This window comes from Nannobrachium achirus (assembly GCF_963921795.1).
Source record: "Nannobrachium achirus genome assembly, chromosome: 19".
Lineage (NCBI taxonomy): Eukaryota > Metazoa > Chordata > Actinopteri > Myctophiformes > Myctophidae > Nannobrachium > Nannobrachium achirus.
Window position 1 is genome coordinate 4256459 of NC_137826.1, and position 22638 is coordinate 4279096.

A 22638-nucleotide genomic window follows, 5' to 3' on the forward strand; every position below is an offset into this window, starting at 1 on the left:
TGCACTCTGATACTTTACAGTACACCTTAAAAAAAGGAAGATCGATCGGATTAGAACACATTTTATTAAACAATACGGAAGAGAAGGGTAATTCTGCGTAAGCGTACCACGTGAACTTTTAGTGAGCACTTTATTTTTGAAATCAGAACGTGTGTGTGGACGAACGTGGCAAATTGGCTCAACTGCTAACACCAGGTTGAGGTCGATCCATATCGTGAGATACGACCGTCATGTTTCAGGGCTACATCGCCACCCTCTTCCTCCTCCTCCTCCTCATCCTCACGACCTGGCGTTTGCCAACGGGTCTGAGGCCTTAAGCTAGATGCAGAATAGACCCACATTTAGAGTGAACATTCTAGGGGTCCCTGGAACAAAATACATATCATTTTGGGGGTCCTTGACATGACGAAGTTTGAGAACCACTTACATAGGCCGATTCTACAAAATAATGTCTTCTAAATCCTAAAAGTTTTCTGGAAAAAAAAAATAATATAAAAAAAAAAGAAATATGTTGCTGGTTCTCAAACTTTGTCATGCCAAGGACCCCCAAAATGATATGTATTTGTGTCCACATCTCAAAAATGTTTTGTTCGGGGGCCTGAGGACAAATACATATCCTTTTGGGGGTCCTTGACATGACAACGTTCCAGGGACCCATAGAAGCAAAGAATTGAGTTAAAAATGTTCACTCTAAATGTATGACTTTCTATTCTGCATCTAGCTTAGGGCCTCAGACCCGTTGGCAAAAACGAGCACGCCTCCTCCTCCTCATCCAGTCCTCCTCATCATCCTCATCCCCCCCTCCTCTCCTCCAGGGGCGTCAATTGGGGTATGGCAAGCTATGGCAGCTGCCATATACCTTTTGCTACAGGGGGAAAACAATTAATGTATCATAATCGTGCCTGTCGCTCAAGGTATGGCAACATGACTGGTGTCTTGCACGCGCGCTCTCACCAGTCATGTTGCCATACCTTAGCCTTTTCTGAACTGACGCCGCTGCTCTCCTCCTCTCCTCTCTCCTCTCTCTGTTCCACCGGAAACCCCGCTCTGCTCTCCTCTCCTCTCCTCTCCTCTGCTCTGTGCTGTGAATGGTGAAGTTGAGCTGGAGAGCTTTTTCGTCGCCCCGGGGCCAGTGTGTGTGTGTTGTGTTGTTACACAGGACTAGAGCACTCACTGGCAGCCAGGGCAGGGACGCTGCTGAAAGATCCTCCAACGGGTCGGCTCGTCATGGCCGCTTGATCCAAGGAAAGGCACAACACAGCCAGCCCCGTCCCGTTACTTATCATCATCACCATCTGGTTAGGAAGGAAAGAGAGAGAGAGAGAGAGAGAGAAAAAAAACCTTCGCACGCTAAAGAAGTTTCCCCCATCCGGATTAAACTTTCGTCTTTTTTTTTGCTGGTTAATTTTGTTTTGTTCTTTATGTGAACACATTAGAAATGCAACCCCCACCGAGGAAGGTAAGCTTGTCTGTCTCTCTGTCTGTCTGCCTAGTATTTGTGTCTCATTCTGCTGGGATAATATAAAAGCCCTGCGATCGATGTCTCGATGTACGAAAAAAACGCTGCTGCATATTTAATCGTCGGGGGGAGAAAAAATGTTTTGTTACCCGAGCAACTTGTTTAAAGTTGAATAGGTTCGCGTGGTTGGTTGGATCGGATGGTAGCCTTTTTTTTGCACTGCATATTATTGTTGTTTTTCTTTCTCCTACTCCCCCCCAACCGATCCCCGTTGCATGATTTTCCTTCGCTGATCATCATAGCTTTGAAGTAAAGAACATTTTTGAAAGACGTCCCGTGTGTGTGTGTGTGTGTGTACTGATCAGTGTTTTTTAGGGGGAGAGTCGTTAAAGTAAAGGAAGCAACGGTGTAATGTGATCAAAGTGTTTGCGTGGCTTCTTGCCCTGCAAAAGCTATAAAAGATCCGAACGTTTAAAGAAGTGGACTTTTCCCCCGCGTTTAGACAGAGTGGTCGGATCTTTTAAGATCAAGTGTTGGTGCTGTGTGCGAAAATGTTTATACGGGATCGTATTTCAAAAACACGGCTCAACCATCGCTGCTGTTGGCCGTCTGTGTGTGTCTCCAGGACCTCACTGAGTTGCTTTGTTGGAAGGAGACAGGATAGGAGGATTTGTCTTTTTGTTTTTACCCCGTAAAATGCATCTATAATATGGATTAGACGTGTTTAATTTACATTTATGTTAAACATCTGCCCGCTTTGCAGGAATTGACATTTGAAATTCTGGCGAATTATATAAGCCTATATCACAGCAATCTCTCTTTGAAAATGCTATGTTCCAGGTTGGAGCACGAATGTACATACTGTGAAGTATGACTGATTTAAATGCCAGGCCCCCATTTTTCACGCCTGAAGTAGTGTTGGTGTGTACTGTTTTGGATCTACGAATACTCGAATTGTATTGTTGGGGGGGGGGAATGTGTTTGATCATCACAACACACTTCATGAATGTGCTATTGATAGTATTCAATAGCCTTACTAGTTGGTTAGAGAAACTGTTGATCCTATATGTCGCTGAAAACAACATTCAAAAAATGTTTTTGTTATGGTAGGATCATTCTAGGCTACATTGCCAGCCATGGATGCGTACTCACGAGAAAGTAATCTGAACTAATCTAATCATAGGCCAGTCCCAGACATAATGTGAACTTCTGCTTTAATTAGTAAATCATTTAGGTTCATTATGGACAAGACGTATTATCTCAACCATCTAAGATGATGGAATGACTATTCTGGTTGAGACTCCCAGATAATCCTTTATGCCAGGGGTCTTCAACGTTTTCAGGCCAAGGACCCCTTAGTTCAGAGAGAGATGAAGCAGGGACCCCCCACAAACTTGTCATAGATTCCATATCGTTTCATTGTTTGACAGCACAATCATTAGTGTATTTTGGATTCATGTCAATTTTTGTTTTGAGATATTTAACCACTTGAACCGTAAATACTTCTCCCCTCTACACCAAACCTCTTTGCCAAAAATAGCTGATCTACAAGCTCACAACGCCTCGCAGCTTGTAGATCAGCTATTTTTGGCAAAAGTTCTCAGAATCTGGTTAAGAATCTGGTTAAAAAGGAGATTTTTTTCCTTCTTTCTATCACAATGATTTGGAGGACCCCCTGTAGTAACTCTGAGGACCCCCTAGGGGTCCCGGACCCCCTGTTGAAGACCTCTGCTTTATGCTATAGGTCTTTCCAACAAATTAAATATCAGGCCTATTCTGCAGTGTTTGATGAACAGTGTCAGGTAGATGCCCTTTGCTAGTATTTGCAGAAAGATAGTTCCACATCCACATAGCATTTAAGAGCAGAAATAAGCGATGATTTGCTTTATATCCTGGTTATTCACTAAACATGGTTCGAATGACTGAGAGCAGACCATGTGAGCCAGAGATGGAAACTCCAAAATTGTGTAATGTCGGTGTCCTTAATGAATGTCAGATTACTAGCAGAGTAACATAAACAATGTTGCCTCAGTCCAGTCGATTTAAGCCGCTTTGACGTGATATTGAACAGTTTTACATGATAGAGGGGTCCCCTAATGCAGGGTTCCGCAATAGGCGGCCCGCAGGCCATTTGCGGCCCGCAGGGGGCTACTGTCAGGACCCCACCAACCCCAGTAATAATGGTGGTATAAGAGCAGCAACAACACTAGTATATCGTCGTTGTCGTGTGGAAACCTTGTATCTCCAAATTTGTACGTTCATCGCAAAGTAAAGCCCTGCTTCATCATACAAGGCCTTCGCACAAAAGTTGTGAAAACAGCAGATCTACAAGCAGCAGATCTACAAGCACACAACGCCTGGCGGTGCGAGGCGTTGTGTGCTTGTAGATCGGCTGTTTTCACTCGTTTAATGCAAAACGAACATACAAGATTTTCACCCGACAAAGACGATATCTGAACTGTCACTGGAGTAGCGGGAACGCCACCATCGCCCCCTGCAATGTTGTGGCCCTCGGCTTGGTACCCTAGACATAATTCGGCCCTTGGGGAAAACTAATTGGGGAACCCTGCCCTAATGCATGTGTCTCTCAACCACTGTGCCTGGGGACCTTTGGTGTGCCCCTGAGAAGGGTCAAGTGTGCCCCTTGAAACTGCTTGAAAGCAAGTATTGTATTTATCATTTTAAAAATGATTTAAACTAGTGAAAACAGCCGATCGGTGCGAGGCGTTGTGTGCTTGTAGATCTGCTGTTTTCACTACTGTTGTGCGACAGCCTTGTATGATGAAGCAGGGCTTTACTTTGCGAAGAAACATACAAATTTGAAACTTGGAGATACAAGGTTTCTTCCCGACAGTGACGATATTTACACCCCCGTATTATGTTGGTGTGCCCATGGATTCTTGTGGACATGAAAAGTGTGCCCATGCAGAAAAAAAGGTTGAGAAACACTGCCCTAATGTGACAGCTTGCTATACATGTACTGTGTGAGGTATCCTTATAATCGTGCGTCTAGTTCTACAGTGTTGAATAATTGAAGAATCCCACTCGCCATCACTTCTATAATGTTGGCATTTTGGTGTCCGAACGTAACCTCTATGCAAGAACAATCATTCCGTTTCAAAACGGTTGTTGTCTTTTTGTGCGCCACGCCAAATGTTTGCTCTTGCATCTCTCAAGCGTGATCTATAATAAACACGTCTTGAATTGGAGGAAGCACAAAGATTGTTGTAAGACTAATTGGGCGTTTTGGTGTCCCCGTGTCACTTCCATAAGGCAGAATAATTTGTATGCTGGTATAATGGTTTTACAGCAAAACAATTAAAGCCACAGAAATGCAGCCCACTAAAGGCCCTCCCTCCCTCCTTCCCTCCCTCAGGGGGTTGGTTGACACTTTGAGAAGTTCAGGTTTAGTAATGTCTAACCTCGCCTACCAGGCTTTCTGGGGAAAAGCCTGGTGTTCGTTCACAACAGGCCGCTTGGTTTCCGCCTAACGCGGAAACCACTAGAAGAAGTGGCGTGACTGGCGTCGCTCTGATTTGGTGATTGGTTCCCTCCGTTTGTTTCCCCAATCCCTATTAAAATGCTCGAGTAGCCTAGTGTAGTCTTTCCAGTCGCTACGATTTGGACTAAAAGATGCACATACCAAACACATTTTTCAAAAGCAAAACTACTCCGCATCAAGGAGTTTATTAGGTAGGCCCTAAAAGTATGTCCTTGAGCACAGGGGAATTATTTTGGGTTAAAACTGTTTCCGGTGGATAGTTCCGGACAAATTGTAGTCCTTTGAGTACTACAACATGACGTTTTGGGGTTTCCGCTCCAGAGCGGTTACAAGCCCGAAAAGTTAAGTGATCCCAGACTAAGTAATGTCAGAAAGACGCAACCGGAAGGACTCCAGAAGCTGTGTCGTCATCGTGATTTGAGACAACGTGTTTTTAAGCCAGTGGTTCTCAAAGTGGATTCCAGGGACTCTGTGGGTTCCTTTAGAGCAGTGGTTCTCAACCTGTTCAGGCCGTGACCCCCCAAATAACCATATTTTAACTGGGGACCCTCTCCCTGACAAGCACTTGGAATTGTAGGTATTACATTTAATGTGACTCGGTTCCACAGATAAATATTGTGAAAATAGCCGATCTACATGCTCACAACGCCTCGCAGTGCGAGGCGTTGTGAGCATGTAGATCGGCTATTTTCACAAGTCTGCCTCTTGCTTACTTAATATTTGACAGTTTGGTCCGTTTGGTATTAAAACGGTCTTGAAAGTCCTTAAATTGTCACTTTATAAATGTGCAGATACCCTGTATACACTTATGTAGGTTTGTTTACCGTTGAGTGAGACTTTTTTTTAGTGGTGTCCCCAAGTTTGAGAACCACAGCTTTAGAGGGTTCCAAATTGACCCATAGAGGTCTGTAATTCTGACAGTATACAAATGGAACCAAATAGACCCTTGTACACTGCCAGAGTTAAGGGGAGACCTTGAAATTTGAAAGTTTGAGAAACACTGTTTTAAACCATTTAAAAAAATATATATCCCACTCACTCACCAAAGTGAATACGTTTACAAATGTATGCTTACATTTCAACCTTGACCGTGGTTTTCCAGTTGACCAAACTCCCAATTAGCAGCAGTGACACTGCAGGAGTCATCACGCAACTCTCCATACATATAGCCAATTAGGAGTCAGTCAGTCCAGAGTCCAGAGAGGCTGTTCAAGCTATTTCCACAGAACCCTCCAGGGACCAGCGCTTTACCTGGGAAAGGCTGCTGGCTCGCTAACGATTGGAACTGATTAGCTGAGCTGCCTGCTACATGTCATTAATGCTGCTAGCCTCAGCTGAAAAAGCACTCTGTCGTAGGTAGGGTTGGGCGATATGGAAAAATACAATATCACGATATTCTTCCAAGCGGTATCATCATGATACAGGATCTTATCACGTTTCTTTTTCTTGTTGGTCTTTATGGTTATTTTTCAAGTTACTTAACAGTACAACCACCTACAAGGTAACACAAACTAAGGAGTAACAGACCATTTTAGACCAGTGGTCCTCAAAGTGGGGTCCAGGGACTCTCCCGGTTCCTTTTCGGAGGTCTAAATTGACCCTTACAAGTATGTAACTCTGACAGTTTACAAATGAAACCAAATGGACCCTTACAAACTGTCAGAATGGGGACCTACTGATTTAGACCAGAATGCAGGTTTAAATGAATTCTACAATGAATCTCTGTATTAACAATTCAACAGGATTTTCTTTTATAAGGCTCTCCGTCATTGTATCAGATTTTAATTTCTTGTCCTTTCCTCTCCGCTCAGGTCCGAGTGACCCAGGAGTTGAAACACATTCACGCCGAGCAGTTGGGCAGGCTACACGTCAAACACCAGACAGAATGTGATCTCTTGGAGGATCTCAGGTGAGAAACAAGCAACCAGGTCTATGAAAATAAGCCCAAAAGAAGCGACAAGGTTACATGAGACCTTTAAACCTATATACATCGGCTAATTGAAAATAGCCGATCTACAAGCTCAAAACACGTCCCATCGTGGCGTGTTGTGACCTTTTAGTCGTAGATCTGCTATTCCCCCCAAATATTTATATTGAAGAAAATGAGTCAAAATTTGGGATATTTTTTAATCATTTTAAACAACGTAGATCTTGTATGGGGGTCCCTGGTCTGCAGACAAAGACATTAGAAACGACATTAGGAAGCAAGCCCAAATAAGCCCAAATAAGCAAAATGAAAGCTCAAATTTGCTTCTAATAAGCGCACATGGCAACACGGGTGAGAACCTATAGAGCAGGGGTCGCATCGCGACGCATTGTAAGCTTGTAGATCGGCTTATTCTTTTCAAATGGCCGAAATGTCTGTAGGGCTGAAGTGGTTAATGTATGTTTTGTAATAATAATCAAAATCTACAAAGTAACCAGTAATTAAAGTTTTCAAATAAACGTAGTGGAGTAAAAGATGCATTCATTGTGAGCTTGTAGATTGGCTATTTTCGAATAGCCACACTATGACATGAGCATAAAGCGGTTAAACAGGTTCTTTGCATGCTAAATGAACTAATGCAGCCTGGGACACCCTGGAACCCTTTCAGGGACCCCTGGGGGTCCCCACTGGACACCTCTTTGACAGTCATTGACCTAGAGCAGTGCTTCCAGGACCCCCATGATCTCTGTCCCCACATTATAACAGTTTAAAGGTGTATTCAGTGATAATGAAAGTGGCCGGGGGTAGGGGTGGGCGATATGGTGATAGTTATCGTTGAGAGTCGACGATACAATGTCTCCACGATATGCCTTTTCAGAGATATCGTATATATCGTATTAATCTTTAATACAGAGATTCATTGCAGAATTCAATTTAAAGATGCATTTTAGTCTAAATCAGTATAGTTCTCAAACTTTAAAATGTCAAGGTCTCCACTTAACTCTGACAGTATACAAATGAAACCAAATGGACCCGTATGGTTTCATTTGTATACTGTCAGAGTTACATACTTGTGAAGTTCAATTTAGACCTCCCAAAAAGGAACCCAGAGAGTCTACCAACTTGAAAAATAACCATCAAAACCAACGTGAAAAGGAATCGTGATAAAATCGTGTATCATGATACAGCTTGGGAAAATATTGTGATATGATATTTTTCCATATTGCCCACCCCTGGCCGGGGGTCTTCTTGTCCCTCACTGGCCTTACAGCGTGGATTTTTTTATTTTATTTTTTACACCATTATAATGTTCTCGTTTTGATCATTAGACCCAATCACTGAATATCGGTAGGCCTACGTCTCCAGCTTCAGGATATGTATGATACTGATTTACTACGAGACTGTGGTATTTTATGAGTTCAGTAGTTTACAATCTAGGCATTTAGCAGACGTTCTTAATTCAGAGCGACTGTGGTTCTCAACACTTTTATTTTGACCATCATAACTAAACATCATAACATAACTACGGCCATACTCTACCCTGATTGGTCGAGGACTGGCTGGCCACCTCTGAAAACCGAATCTAGCTATGCTCGTAACACGGGCCAATCGGGCCATGGTGGAAGTCCTTATATGGTCAGCACACATTCTAGTGAGGAAGAATGTATGGAAAATGTACCAATTATATTTGTATTTGAATTAAACACAATCACTGAAAGGAATTTTAGGACCTTTTTACACCTGAAAAAAAGTCGAAAGGAAATGACAATTACTGCATCAAAAGTAATCAACAAACTATAAAAACTGGTGAAACATTGGCCAAATTGTCAAATTATGTAAGAAAGAGGTAAAAAAAATATATAATTAAATAGCTGATCTACAAGCTCACAACTCCTCGCATTGTGAGGCGTTGTAAGCTTGTAGATCAGCTGTTTTCACAATATATCTGTTGAACCGAGTCAAACGAAATGTAATGCCTCAACTCCTACACTTCCAAGTGCCTGTCAGTGTGAGGGGTCCCCAGTTCAAATATGATTCTGGGAGGGTCACGACCTGAAAAGGTTGAGAATCAGCTTGAGCAGGGGTCTTCAATGTTTTCAGGCCAAGGACCCCTTAGCAGAGAGGGAGATAAAAGCAGGGACCCCCTGCTTTATCAGCACTGTCATTGGTCTATGTTGGATTCGTGTTTTTCCCCCCAGACATTTAACCACTTAGTACATTTTACCTTTCACTTCATACTTTGTCTGCTCTTTTTTTACCTCTACACCAAACCTATTTGCCAAAAATAGCTGATCTACAAGCTCTCAACGCCTCGCGCTGCGAGGCGTTGAGAGCTGCTATTTTTGACTAAAGTTCTCTTCAGAATAGGGATGCGAGGGTTCAAGTTGTTCACTTGAAATAATTATCCTATCACAAGAAGATTTGGTACCCCCCTGTAGTAGCTCTGAGGACCCCCTAGGGGTCCCGGACCCCCTGTTGAAGACCCCTGAGCTAGTGGGTCAGGGAATATCCACAGGGAGGAGTGGGCTGTCATTGTGCTGAACTTGAAACTATTTAAGAAAATAATTGGGGAATGTATCGTTGGAGGGTGTAGCATTGTGTTAAACAGAGATATGTCACATTGCAACGTTATATAGGCCTATACATGTTGGCAAGTGTATACAGCTTTTTGAAACAAACTATTTACAGTAAATAGTACAAAAGTCTCAGATTTCAAATGTGTTAAAAGGTAGCAGCTCCGGTCTTTATATGTGCAGTAGGTCTATATCTGAGGTCTACTCGGTATACAGAATGATTAGTAGTCCTTAGGGTGGTTGTATTCCATTGTGTAACCAATTCATTCTTTTTCACAACAGTTCACAAATGTTGCTGCAGTGTTCGCACAGTGCTGTATTGCCGGAAGTCGTTTTGTCGTCGGTCATGTTTTCAAACTCACTTTGGGTGCAAACTCACCGTATGTATCCCACAGTATAGGCCAGTGGTTCTCAAAGTGGATTCCAGTGACTCTGTGGGTTCCTTTAGTGGGGTCTAAATTGACCCATACAAGTCTGTAACTCTGACAGTGTACAAATGGAACCAAATGAACCCGTTAGGGTTCATTTGGTTCCATTTGTACACTGTCAGAGTTAAGGGGAGACCTTGAAATTTGAAAGGGTTAGGCCATTTACCACCACAGCAGAAATGGACAGTGTGCGCCGACGCCAAAAGGTAGACATTATTACCAGATGGCGTGACGGTTGTGTTTTCAGCCGGTATAGTCTTGGGTTAAGTCGACGGACCATTGGCTCCCAACTTCCTGTGTGTGTGGTTGGTTGGTTGGTGGCAGTAGAGCTGTGATCTGGAGCCCCCAAGCAGCTGGAAGTGAGGAACACGGATGGGAGGGCCTCCAGATGTCCTGACTAGACTACCTTGAATTGTTCAACGGGGGAGGCACTGTGTCCTCAAACACTTAAACACTATACACCGGGGCTTCTCAAACTTTTTTATACCACGACCCCATACACACACAATTACATTACGTTTACATTGCCAAAGCAAGTGTACACACCTACAATACAATCAATAAATATAATACAATCAAAATAAAATATATACACACACGGGCAGTAAAACGCTACGATAACAAGCTATCAGGGCTTGACGTTAACTTTTTGAGGCACTTGTCCTTTGGACAAGCATACAAACATCACTTGTCCATTTAAAAAAGAGACAGTAATTTCTCTCTTAAATGCTGCATAGGAGTCAGACATTGAAATAGAGTAAATAACAAAAGGACTGCTAATGACCCCCCATTGCTCCCTCCACTCCATAGTATGGGCATTGGGCAGTCCATAGTCTGCATACAGCACAAAGCTGCTAGGAGCGCCACAGAAAAAGTGAAACCAAGAGCCACTTGTCCAACGGACAAGTACATTTTCAATGAACTTGTCCGGAAGGATTTATTACTTGTCCCGGGAAACAGGACAAGCATTAAAGTCAAAGGCCTGAGCTATGGAGGTGGTTCTGTACACCCATGTAAACTGATGCATTTAGCTTGATATACTTTATGTTGCAACTTGCAAGAACCACAGAACATTCCTTGATCCGACGTGACTTTTTCTCCATCGCGGAGCTGTTGGTAGCTAGTCTGGTTCACTGGTTGAGAATGATCTCTCTGAGGGCTCGCTAACGCTACATCGCGGTCTAAATCTAACTCAGCGAGGGTACAGATGTAACGACATGGATCCGTCACTTATACCTTCTCGCTCCCGGAGTAAAAAAATCACACCCGTGTGAACTGAGCGGTGGTCGTGGAGGCTGCGCAACAGCAAAACAAATATATATATATTTTGTGTGTGTGTGTGTGTGTGTGTGTGTGTGTGTGTGTGTGTGTGTGTGTGTGTGTGTGTGTGTGTGTGTGTGTGTGTGTGTGTGTGTGGGTGTGTGGGTGGGTGGGTGTCTGGCCTGGCCTGAACAACAGCGCCCCTCCCTTAACATGTGTGGTCACAAAAGGTACTACATACAGGCTACATACAGACAGACACGCATACAGACAGACAGACAGACAGACAGACAGACAGACCCACACACACGGCCACGTATAGGAGCGTTGTGACCACCGCTCAAAAACCACCACAGCTCACATTGAACAAAATTCCAGAGTAAATCGTTTATGAACAGCTGAGCTAAATCAGTTTGTGTGTGCCTCAGCCTAGCTGCTTGTGTGTGTCTTGTGTTGTTGCTTGCTGCGTGCAACACAAGAGGCGGACCTGTGTGTGTGTGTGTGTGTGTGTGTGTGTGTGTGTGTGTGTGTGTGTGTGTGTGTGGGGGTGTGTGTGTGTGTGTGTGTGTGTGTGTGTGTGTGTGTGTGTGTGTGTGTGTGTGTGTGTGTGTGTGTGTGTGTGTGTGTGTGTGTGTGTGTGTGTGTGTGTGTGAGTGTGTGAGTGCGTGCGTGTGTGAGAAAGTTCACGTTGGTTGCAACGACCTTCCCTTTTTTTCTTCCTCTTTCTTTACAGTTTCTTGATAAAAAAAGATGTTTCTTCTTTTTTTGGTTGTCAATTCGCGACCCCAACAGCACCTTCCCACGACCCCACTTTGGGTCAAGAGACTTGCGACCCATAGTTTGAGAGAGAGAGTGTGTGTGTGTGTGTGTGTGTGTGTGTGTGTGTGTGTGTGTGTGTGTGTGTGTGTGTGTGTGTGTGTGTGTGTGTGTGTGTGTGTGTGTGTGTGTGTGTGTGTGTGTGTGTGTGTGTGTGTGTGTGTGTGTTTCATAGATAGCTTCATAGACTTGTTTGGCAGCACTATCATCAGTGTAGTTGGAATCATGTTAATGTGTATTTTCAGACATTTAACCACTTAAACCGTCAATACTTGACCTTTCACTTGACCTTTCACTCACAACGTCTCGCAGCTTGTAGATCTGCTATTTTAGGCTAGGGTGTCCTCAGAAAAGGGATGCAATAAGCCTTATTCACGGCCCGCCCACTCAGCAAATTTCTCAGCATCCCCCGGGTGCTGACATCAATTTAGAAGGGGAAACTATAACAGAAATAGCTGGACTTAAAGCCAACAAATCATTATTTCGAACGGTAAAGTAAATTATAATGCTTTGTGCCTTTTACTATCTTGTGTTCTTGATCATGCTAGCCGTATTTTATACTTTACTATTCGGAAATTGCATTAAATTTGCGATTTCTGTGTTAACTCTATAGGCTATAGTAGGATTTTCCCCTTCAAAATGTGACTTCAGCACCCGGGGGATGCTGAGTGGGCGGGCCGTGAATAAGGCTAATGGTGGCCACTGGGCCAGCAAAATGAGAAACACTTATTTAACTTTTTCTACCAGGTCACAGCGCCTGGTGATGCGCCTCGCTTGTAGATATGCTATCTTTGGGGAAACGTTGACATATCTTGAAAAATGTTGACAGTACATTTCTCATGGGGGTCCCCCTGGCTGGCACAGAATCTTTTCAGATGGGGGTCCGCGGCCAAAGAATACATCTCAATTTGGAGGTCCATGACATGAAAATGTTTGAGAAACACGAGTCTATAGGGCAGAGATCCAAAAGAGAGAGAAAAAAAAAAAGATATTCGCCCGGGACCCAAACTAGTGAAAACAGCAAATCTGCAAGCTCAAAACGCATTGCTTCGTGCCGCGTTGCGAGCTTGTAGATCGTCTATTGTCACTTATTAAACATTTGTTTTCTAATTTATGGAATTTCTTAGATTTTGCTTCTATTCATTCATGAAATGACTTCATTGAATTTTTTTAACCATGAAAGATTTAGCTTTTATGTGGGAATGTTTTTTTTTAATGGACCCATAAAAATGTGTCCGCTACCCACAAATGGGTCCCGAACCAGTGCTTGGGAAACAGACCCATAGAGCCATAAAGATCTTCTCTTATATGGGGATCCCTGGCATATCTTTTCAAATGTGGGTCCGCGGGCTAATACGTGTCAATTTGGGGGTCCTTGAAATGAAAAGGTTTGAGAACCAGTGCTATAGGGCAGGGGTTCCCAAACTTTTTTGTCTCAGGGCACCCCATAAATATTTTTTTTAATCCGAGGCACCCCTACATTATAATTTTCACTCCCGCATATCGTCAATGTGGGGTGGAAACCTTGTATGTCCAAAACCTTTAGTTTTGTATTTATCATCTATAACATGTACTAAACTAGTGAAAACAGCAGATCTACAAGCACACATTATCGGCTGTTTTCACTAGTTTTGTGCGACAGTCTTGTATGATGAAGCAGGGCTTTGCTTTACCCAAAGACTTACACATTTGAAACTTGGAGATACGAGGTTTCTGCCCGACAGTGACGATATTTTTGTGATTATGTTGCGAGGAAAACGTTGAGATACTAGCCATTTTGGTTAGAACTGACTGAAAATAACTTTGTACTTCAAGTTTAAAATGATACTAAATATTTTTTTCAAGTGTCCAAATGAATTCCAAATACTATCAAATGATCTCGCGGCACCCCTGGACTGCCGTCGCGGCACCCCAGGGTGCCCCGTCACCCACTTTGAAAACCCCTGCTATAGGGAACACAAATGGGCCTTTTCCACCGGCAAAGAACCGGTTCCAGAACCAGTGCCGGTTCAACTTTCTTGGGAACCTTGGTTCGTTCTTGTGAACCGGCTTGCGTTTCCACCAGATTGAACCAGAAAACCAAGGATTTTGTGGTTCCGGTTCCGAACCAACTTTTACGGTTCGGAACCAACTCCGGTTTTCGGTGGAAAAGCTCACCTCTGGTTCATCCCATAGGCGGGAGAAAGAACCGGAACCGGTTCTTTGCCGGTGGAAAAGGCCCCAGAGAGAAAGGAGGTAAAAGAAGGAGCACAAGCTCAGGCTCAGAGTCGAGAGGCAGACGTAACGCTAGAGCATGATGGTACGTTAGGCCAGTCCTGACATGATTTAATGACCTGAGAGCAATCCCGCTGCGCAGAGGTTTATCCTACCAGGTCATTGACCCCGTCTCTGCTTCACTTGGATTATTCTATGTGCAGACCAGTGAATCCCTCGTGGTATATTATGGCCCTCCTAGTCACGTCTACATCAACACGTTGTGAGCTTGTAGATCAGCTATTTTAACTATTTAAAAAATGTTTTTCAAAATATATAAAAAAAAAATCACACCCAATGTGAAGTGAGCGGTGGTCGCGCTTGCATAACGTCTTCAGACCAGGATTTGAGTCTAGGATGTACAGGCTATGCTACACACACACACACACACACATGTTTTGCTATGGCAAAACGCTGAGGAAAAAGGCTACAGACATACGACATGTGACATCACTAGACAAACATGATGCTACGTACACATATTTTGCTATGGCAAAACGCTGAGGAAAAAGGCTACAGACACACGCACAGCCACTCTATGGAGCGGTTTGCCACCACTCAAAAAAAGGAAAATAAGTTTTGGGGTTTAGGGTTTAGCATGAACTTTTAGATGATCCAATGTTATTCTATGGAGAATAACAGATGTGATTTAAAGGGAAGCATTTCCCCTTCCCTCATAGAGCAGAACATAGCCTTACGCTACGACATGCCTGCAGCCATGAAGCTTTAAAGGACTAGTACAGTGTAATTCCCTCACAGCCCAGCGGCGTCTCTGTTGCCAGGCAGGATAGTGATCATGTAGCCTGATTTCAGTCTCTACGCTGGGGCTTGAGTCTGAACCTGTCTCCATTCTATTTGATTGAAAAGGGGAGGGGATTTCAAATTTGAAATTCCCAATCACAAGAGATCTGGTGGGAGGGGTTGTGTTTGACTTTTGCACACAAAACATTCCCTCCTCCCCCTCCCCTCAATGACATGCACCAAACAGGTCATTGTCTTTGATGTTTCATTGATTAGAGAGAAATCACTAACGAGCTATTCAACACTTGTATGGCTCAATCAATGACTGCAGTTCGGAGCCCTTTTGAAGTTCAAAGGGAGCAATTAAGAACTCTGGTGAGCCACGCAGCCACCCCTCCCTCCACTGTTTCTGTTGATTTTCAAAAGTTAGACGCGCCCCCCCTCCGCATTGCATTGATTTCATTGGTCGGTTTCGGTCGGTTTGAGAAGCTTTCGGTAGCAAGAGACACGTCATATGACACATCCAGACCAAGAGATGCAGTTCACTCAGAGAGTGGGCGGGTCTATTGGCTGGAGCCAGGCTAGTGATCATGTGACAGGCCGCTCCCTGATGGCAACATGTGTCTCTAATACCCACCACGATACAGTTAAGATCCGCCCTGTGGAAGCTTCTGATTGGCTGAGCCGGAGGTAGGGAGCGCTCGTTGTGTCCAATATTTACTATTCTGTCCACATTGTGACATAACTCGGACGGCGCTGAGTCAGCTCATGCGACCTTCGCAAACACGACCTTCGCTCGCTACACGCCGGCTCGCTCGCTACCGCTCGTTCGGCGGTGTCTCACGCGTCACAAAGTCGCCTGAGACGGCGCGCAGCTGAACCGTAGTCGGTTTCAGAAACACCTTCAATACCTTCTCTGTCAGTGTTGCCAGATTGTGTGAGAGAAACACGTGTCCAGGTTTAAGAAAAACAAGGGCAAAAGAAGTGACTATTGGCCACACACACACACACACACACACACACACACACACACACACACACACACACACACACACACACACACACACACACACACACACACACAAAACTACCAATATTTACAAGCAACTTTTACAGAGAAACAAGCCCAATTCACTGAAATAGACAGATCAAAATAACCATTAAAAGAACGTTTCAAGGGGCGCCCAGTGGCCTACTGGTCTGGGCGCATACCATATGGGCATTGATGCCTGGCGGTGTCGCCGGTTCGATTCCCGATCCGGGCGACCTTTGCCGCGTGTCTCTCCCCATCTCTCCCCCCGTTTCCTGTCAGTCTGCTGAACTATCCGATGAAGGCATAAAAGCCAAAAAAAAAAAGAACGTTTCAGTCTGAACACTTTTTTTGGAACGAGAAATGGTTCTTATATGGCATCACTCTGAACCAGGACGTTTTCTTCTGCCATCTTCATCTGTTGCTGTTGGTTGTCATGGCTACCAGTTCCCACCGGATGTTGTGTGGGAGCTGTGACTGCTCCAGACCGTACTGAAAAACGGCCAGCTTGCATAACGTCTTCAGATTAGGGTTCAAGTCTAAGACACAGAGGTGATGACCCTCCATGGGGGATGCTTGGTATCCTCCAAAGAAAAAGACACGATCTCCCACAATGCAATGGAAACGAATGTTAGACGGGAAATTTCCCTTGGCCTCAACCTTCTTCCAAGAGAGGCTCTCTGGAATGAATTTCCAGAGTTTGTTGAACTCTGGACTCTGGTTCCTTAAACTACGCAAAACGTACAGCTCTCCGTTGTGGGCAAAGCCTGAATGACGCCAGTATCCTTCTGGGCAGCAAGCCAGCCAGCAGTTAGTCTCTGTGTCAAACAAGCTAAGGTCCTGATACCCCCACATGGTACCCACACCATTATTAAATATAAACATCTTTGTCCCGATGATGGCGGAATAGTGACCGTATGAAGCAGGTGGAGGAGTTCCTCTGGTGTTAATTAAAGACCAGACCATTGTGGTAGTGTCCAACTTGTACAGCCGATTGTACAGCCAGTTGTATCTTCCATAGACAAAAATGACCTTCCCCAAGACACAGGCTGAGTGACCCTCCATCAACTCTGGAACGGTCCCAGAAACGTTGGGCAGGCACCATCTGTGGGCGTCGACATCAAAATCAAAAAGCATGTTGCCGTGAGAATGCGCTCCCCAGATGTAGATGACATCTTCTATCAACACAGCTGTGTATAACCTGGAGGAGGGAACCTCAAGAGGACGTCCATCTCTTCCAGGTGTTACTGGGGGCAACTTCTCCCAGCACAAAGACACTGTGTTGAAAACATGCACTTTGAAATGATTCACGTCGTTGTCTCTGCTGCTGTACACTACAAAACAGTACACCTTGTGACCCACGGCCACAGCAACCCCACTTAGACCCCCAGGTCTTCCCTTCTCGTTGGTCGGCATCCAGCACAACATCGCCGCGTCTCAGTCAGTCCCTCTGATGCCTCCTCTCGGTGACCAGCAGATGCGCTTTGAATCCACCCTACAGGGTCTTATAGAGGCCGTCCTGGTTCTGGAGGTCCATGTCACACACACAACACAAACCGTTGCCTATCAATGTCCACTTCGAGAAAGACTTGTGCATGTCCATATTTGGGATACCCACGCGGGCTAGCATAGAAAAGCAAATAATTTAAATGTTTTGTTCTAAAAGTCTTGAACTCTAGGTTGTACAATTAATTAAAAGAAATGGAAATCACTGGCCTTCACAAACGTGCTCTCTGTTGACGTTTGAGCGCTGGGGCCTGGGTTTTTTCGAAAATCGAAACCCGCGTAAAATAAGGGCTCGGGGGTAGAGAAACCGTCATTAGAACACAGAGGGTTCCCGAAGGGCAAAAGTCCTTGAGAAAGACTCTGAACCCCTATTTTCTCCCTGTGAGCAGGTTGGTGCCTTGCATGGTTTCCTCCGCCATCGGTGTGTGAATGGGTGAATGTAATGCACAATCTATGTAAAGCACCTTGGATAAAGGCGCAATACAAATGCACCATTTACCATTTAACATGAACGTTAGTTACGTATTGCAGCTTTAAATGAACACCCTGGGACTTTTTACTTCCGTAGCCACGGACGTGAAGAAAAGGGCGACTAAACATTATCTTTATTGATACCCGGCTTGTGGGTACGACTAAAGATAACGCTCACAAAGGCTGTTATTACAGTGCGGGGCTTTTACTTTTGATTCAGAATATCCATATGTAGAGTAGAGTGGCACAGGAAGAGGCATGGCCAAGCCTGTGAGAGTCTGCTGAGGAATGACACAGAGAGAGAGAGAGAGAGAGAGAGAGGAGGAGAAAAAAAAGAACTCTTGTGAAAGAATTCTGGATATTTTTCTTGCTGGCAGGAAAAGATGTAGTTTCTCACAGAAGGACACGAGGGTCGTTGGTAGTTTAGTTTCAGGCCTGAGCAAGGGTGTCGCACCAAACCCTGGGCCCTGGGTACAAGGATTCACTGCGGGCCCCCCCCATGAATGTTCTTCATAGGGGGAGGGGGTTTAACCATTTAGACTGGGAACGCATTACTACGCGTTATTTTGTGCTTTAACTATTTAGCAGATGTACAAGCTCGCAGCGCGGCACTCGAGCTTGTAGATCTGCTATTTTTGAAAAAATCTTGAAAAGTTGTGCAACTCTTTGAATATTTCAAATCCTGTTTCTATGTCAGTTGTGCTCAAACCTTTTCATGTGAAGGACCCCCAAAATTATATGTATTTGGCCTCGGACCCCCATCTCGAAATATCTAGTTCCAGGGACCCCGCAGAAGCAAAGTTCGAGTTACAAATGTTCGCTTATAAAAAATAGATATATTCAAAGATTGGCACCCATTTTTCGCGACTTTTCAAAAATAGCAGATCTACAAGCTCGCAGCACGGCACCAAGTGCCGTGCTGTGACTGTGAGCTTGTATATCTGCTATTTATCAGTAGCTAAAGTATAAAATAATTAGGGCCCCTCCACCCTTGGGCCCTAGTAACTCAGTCCCACTACCCCCCCCCCCCCCCCCCCCTCCCCTTGTGACGCCCCTGGGCCTGAGTACTGGGACGTCCCAGACATCAAGAGCACCACGGTCTCCCTCCCTGGGGGGAAAACAATTTGTGAAGGAAGATAACAACAGGATGAAGGGACCCGGATGGGCGATTGTACAGCACTGCAGCAACGCCAACGTCTCTGTGTGGTGATTTATGGACGGGGCAAACCTGCCGAGATCCCCTGGTCTTTTAGGCTTTGTTCAGTTGAAATTGTGTTGTGTGTGACTGTGAGTGTTTTTTTAATACATTTCATAAGCCCCTTTTCCACTGCAAGGTGGAACCAGAACCTTCAGGAACCTGAACCAATTTTTTTGGTTCTGGTTTTGTTTCAATTGTTAGGTCCTGCTCCTGAGGCAGAACTAAACTTTAGTTCTGGGAACCTATGGGAACCTATGGGAACCTTTTTGGAACCTTCCCGGTTAGTTCTGGTTATATGGAAACGTAAGTAGAACTTGGTCCCGGAACTTCACAGGTTCTTGAAAGTTCTTGGTTCTGGAAAGTTCTGGTTCAAGTTCTGGGTTGGCCCTACAGTGGAAATGGGGTAGAGTTCTCAACGGGCCTGAAAATTAAGGCCCGGCCCTAACTGGGCCCTAACTGGGCAGGCCCGAGGCCCTACCCGGCCCTATAAGTTAGCATACAATTTTGGCCCTATACCCGGCCCGAAAACGTCAGGTCGGGTCGGGTATGGTCAGGTCTATAACAGAGTAATAGTAATTTTTTCATTGAGGCCTCGGGCTCTTCATTGCAATAAAGGTGGAATTGATGATACGTCATGTTCTGTTACTTTAATTCTGTCAAAATAAGTCAACTTTATCACATTTGGAAGTAATCTGACCATTTTATGACCCTACTAATTAACATACATTTTAGGCCCTACCCTACCCTAAATGTCGGTCGGGTTCGGGTATGGTCAGGCTCGGGCAGAATTTGAGAACTCTAAAATGGGGCTATACTGTAGATGGCTTCATAGGCTTGTTTGACAACACTATCATCAGTGTGCAGTATGTTGGAATCGTGTTAATGTGTATTTTCAGACTTTTAACCACTTAAACCGGCGTCAATACTTGGCAAACCTGACCTTGCACTCTGTACTCGTCTGCTCTTTTTCCCCTCTACACCTAACCACTTTGCCGAAAATGTGAGCTTGTAGATCTGCTATTTTAGGCTAGAATTCTTCTCAAAAATAGGGATGCTAGTGTTCAAGTGGTTAATGTAAAAGATGGTTATCCTATCACACAAAGATTTGTTGGCCCCCCTGTAGTAACTCTAAGGACCTCCTAGTGGTCCCGGTCCCCCCCCCTAAAGTAAATCCGATTTGTTTCTGAAATCTGATCTTCAGGGCAGACTGTCCACACTGTTATTCACAGGCGATAGGATGGAGTTTGTGTATGTTCAGCCATCGCTGGCTTATCTACATCGGTTGCTGTGGTAATGACGCAGCAACATAGGCATGGTTCAAGCTTATCTTACGCAATGTCGCGTGACTGTGTCACCCGCCAAAAACAGTATACAAGCTCACAATGTGGCACATTGCGGCGCCCTGTGAGCTTGCAGATCGACTAATTGGGGGAAGCGACGCCGCCACACAAGGAAGTAGGCCTATACTAGCCTGGCGTTGTTCATACTAATTCCTCACTGCGTATCGGATATTAGTCTGGACTCGCAAGCAGAATTTTCTTTTCCAAGGGGTGGGTTAAAAAAATGGCTCTGGACACGATTGGTTAGACCAGAGCAATGCTAGGCCCTGATTGGTTCCCCCACATTTTGGGGGAGAGAATTGAACGGGGCCAGACCCATATTTGCCAATGGCAAGTTTTTTTGCCCAGGCGGATTGGTCTGGTTCCAGGCTAGGCCTATACTGCTTCAGGGTCCGAGTGTCCAGACTGAGATTTAAATCCCCTTTCCTGTGATTTTTGAGCGGTGGTAAACCGCTCCATAGAGTGGCTGTGTGTGTGTCTGTAGCCATTTTGGCAGCTATTTTTGCCATAGCAGTGTGTGTGTGTGTGTGTGTGTGTGTGTGTGTGTGTGTGTGTGTGTCTGTAGACTGTACATCCTAGACTTATATCCTAGTCTGAAAACGTTATGCAAGCATGACCACCGCTCACTTCACATTGGGTGTGATTTTTATTTTACTGTTCAGACCTCCTGATCAAACCAATCTGACTCCAATCTAGTATAGGCCAAAAAGTGGGATTTGGGCTGTCGGTCTGAACATAGCCATATTTGCCTGTTTTTTTAGTAGTAGCAGATGTCTGGCCCGAGCTGTCCATTCATACTGAGTCTTGCGTGGCCAGACTGTTGACTCCGACAATTTGCAAATGCTCCTGTCATACAGTCTGGGAGACGGAAGTTCTAATTATGAGTGCGAGATAAAGCGGATGTGATGCACCCGCTCCCTTGGTGCAGTAGCGATAATAAGTCCTATTGGAAGCGCTATATATTTTTTGGGGCTGCATTTTGTCTTTCTCTGGTGTTGCTGGTGTTGCTTCCATGATGTTTTCAAATGTTTTCTTAAACTATACACGCATATCAAGAGTATTACGCTCGAATGACTCTGTATGTGCCATTGTGCTTCTGTTATGTTTCCAATGGGACTACAGTTCTGTGCAGCAGTGACTACTTCCGTTACTCGGATTTCAGGAGGTGTAGTTCCAGACTCTATATAGTTCTCAGAGATTGTGGAATAGTTGTCTGGCTACGCGAGACTAATTCATACCTCACTGTGCTCTTCTTTTCCTGTAGGACGTTTAGCCAAAAGAAGGCAGCGGTAGAGAGAGACTACGCTCAGGTGAGTGAACGCTATACTCTCTCTCTCTCTCTCTCTCTCTCTCTCTCTCTCTCTCTCTCTCTCTCTCTCTGTCTCTCCTCCTTTCTCACAGTGCGTTCGAACGCTAGTGGAGGCCTGCTCGGCTTCCCTGCCTTGTCATTTGCGACTCCAAAAATAGACACCATGTTTCGCAGCGTTGCCCCACAAAGACGCCATATGAGATTCAAGTCTGGGTTAAGGCGATGGCGATGAGGTTGCGGTCGCTCCGTGGGACCGTCATGGCGGTGGAGCGCGGTCAGATAAAGTCATGGCATGGTGACAACGCCACAGGAAGACGCCACATCAGAGGGGAACGTTGCGGGCGGCGCATTAGTGATCCCCTCTCTGGCTGGGTTTCCTCCTCGCTGTGTTGTTTTGCCCACAAGCTTCCTGGGGATGTCAATTGGCTGTCTGTAAAAAAAAAAAAAAGAGGAAAAAAAATCCCCTCTCTTTTTCTGCTTGGCTCTGTTCCGGCTTTGCATCCCGGTGTGGAATGTCCGCCGTCGCTGTGAGAAAGAGAGGGGGCCCGGACCCAGAGGTTGGAAGAAGTACTCACATTTTTGTACTTAAGTATAAAAGTATCGATACTGAACTGCAGATGTACTCCGTTAGGGTGCCCTCACACCGAAATACCTATGAGAGTGGAATCCGCGTTCCGCCGATGCATTTCAATGAGAGTGAAGCGGTTTCATGCCAGCAGAGGATTTCTGCAAAAAACGCTCCCTTATCATTGAAATGCATTGGCGGAACGCGGATTCCACTCTCATAGGTGTTTTGGTTGTGAGGGCACCTTTACAAGTAAATGT

The 22638-nt window shown here is 44.9% G+C and overlaps 1 protein-coding gene across 1 annotated transcript in view; it reads left to right on the top strand.

Annotated features, from left to right (window-relative positions):
* Positions 1–1131: 1131 nt before the first annotated feature.
* The window catches only part of LOC308305179 (F-BAR and double SH3 domains protein 2-like), a 98720-nt gene continuing 77213 nt past the window's right edge, over positions 1132–22638 (top strand). The window contains exons 1-3 of the mRNA XM_080749885.1: positions 1132–1459; positions 6773–6870; positions 21769–21814. Coding sequence (XP_080606011.1) covers positions 1439–1459; positions 6773–6870; positions 21769–21814 — 165 coding nt within the window. The 5' untranslated portion in view covers positions 1132–1438. The remainder of the gene's footprint in view (positions 1460–6772; positions 6871–21768; positions 21815–22638) is intronic.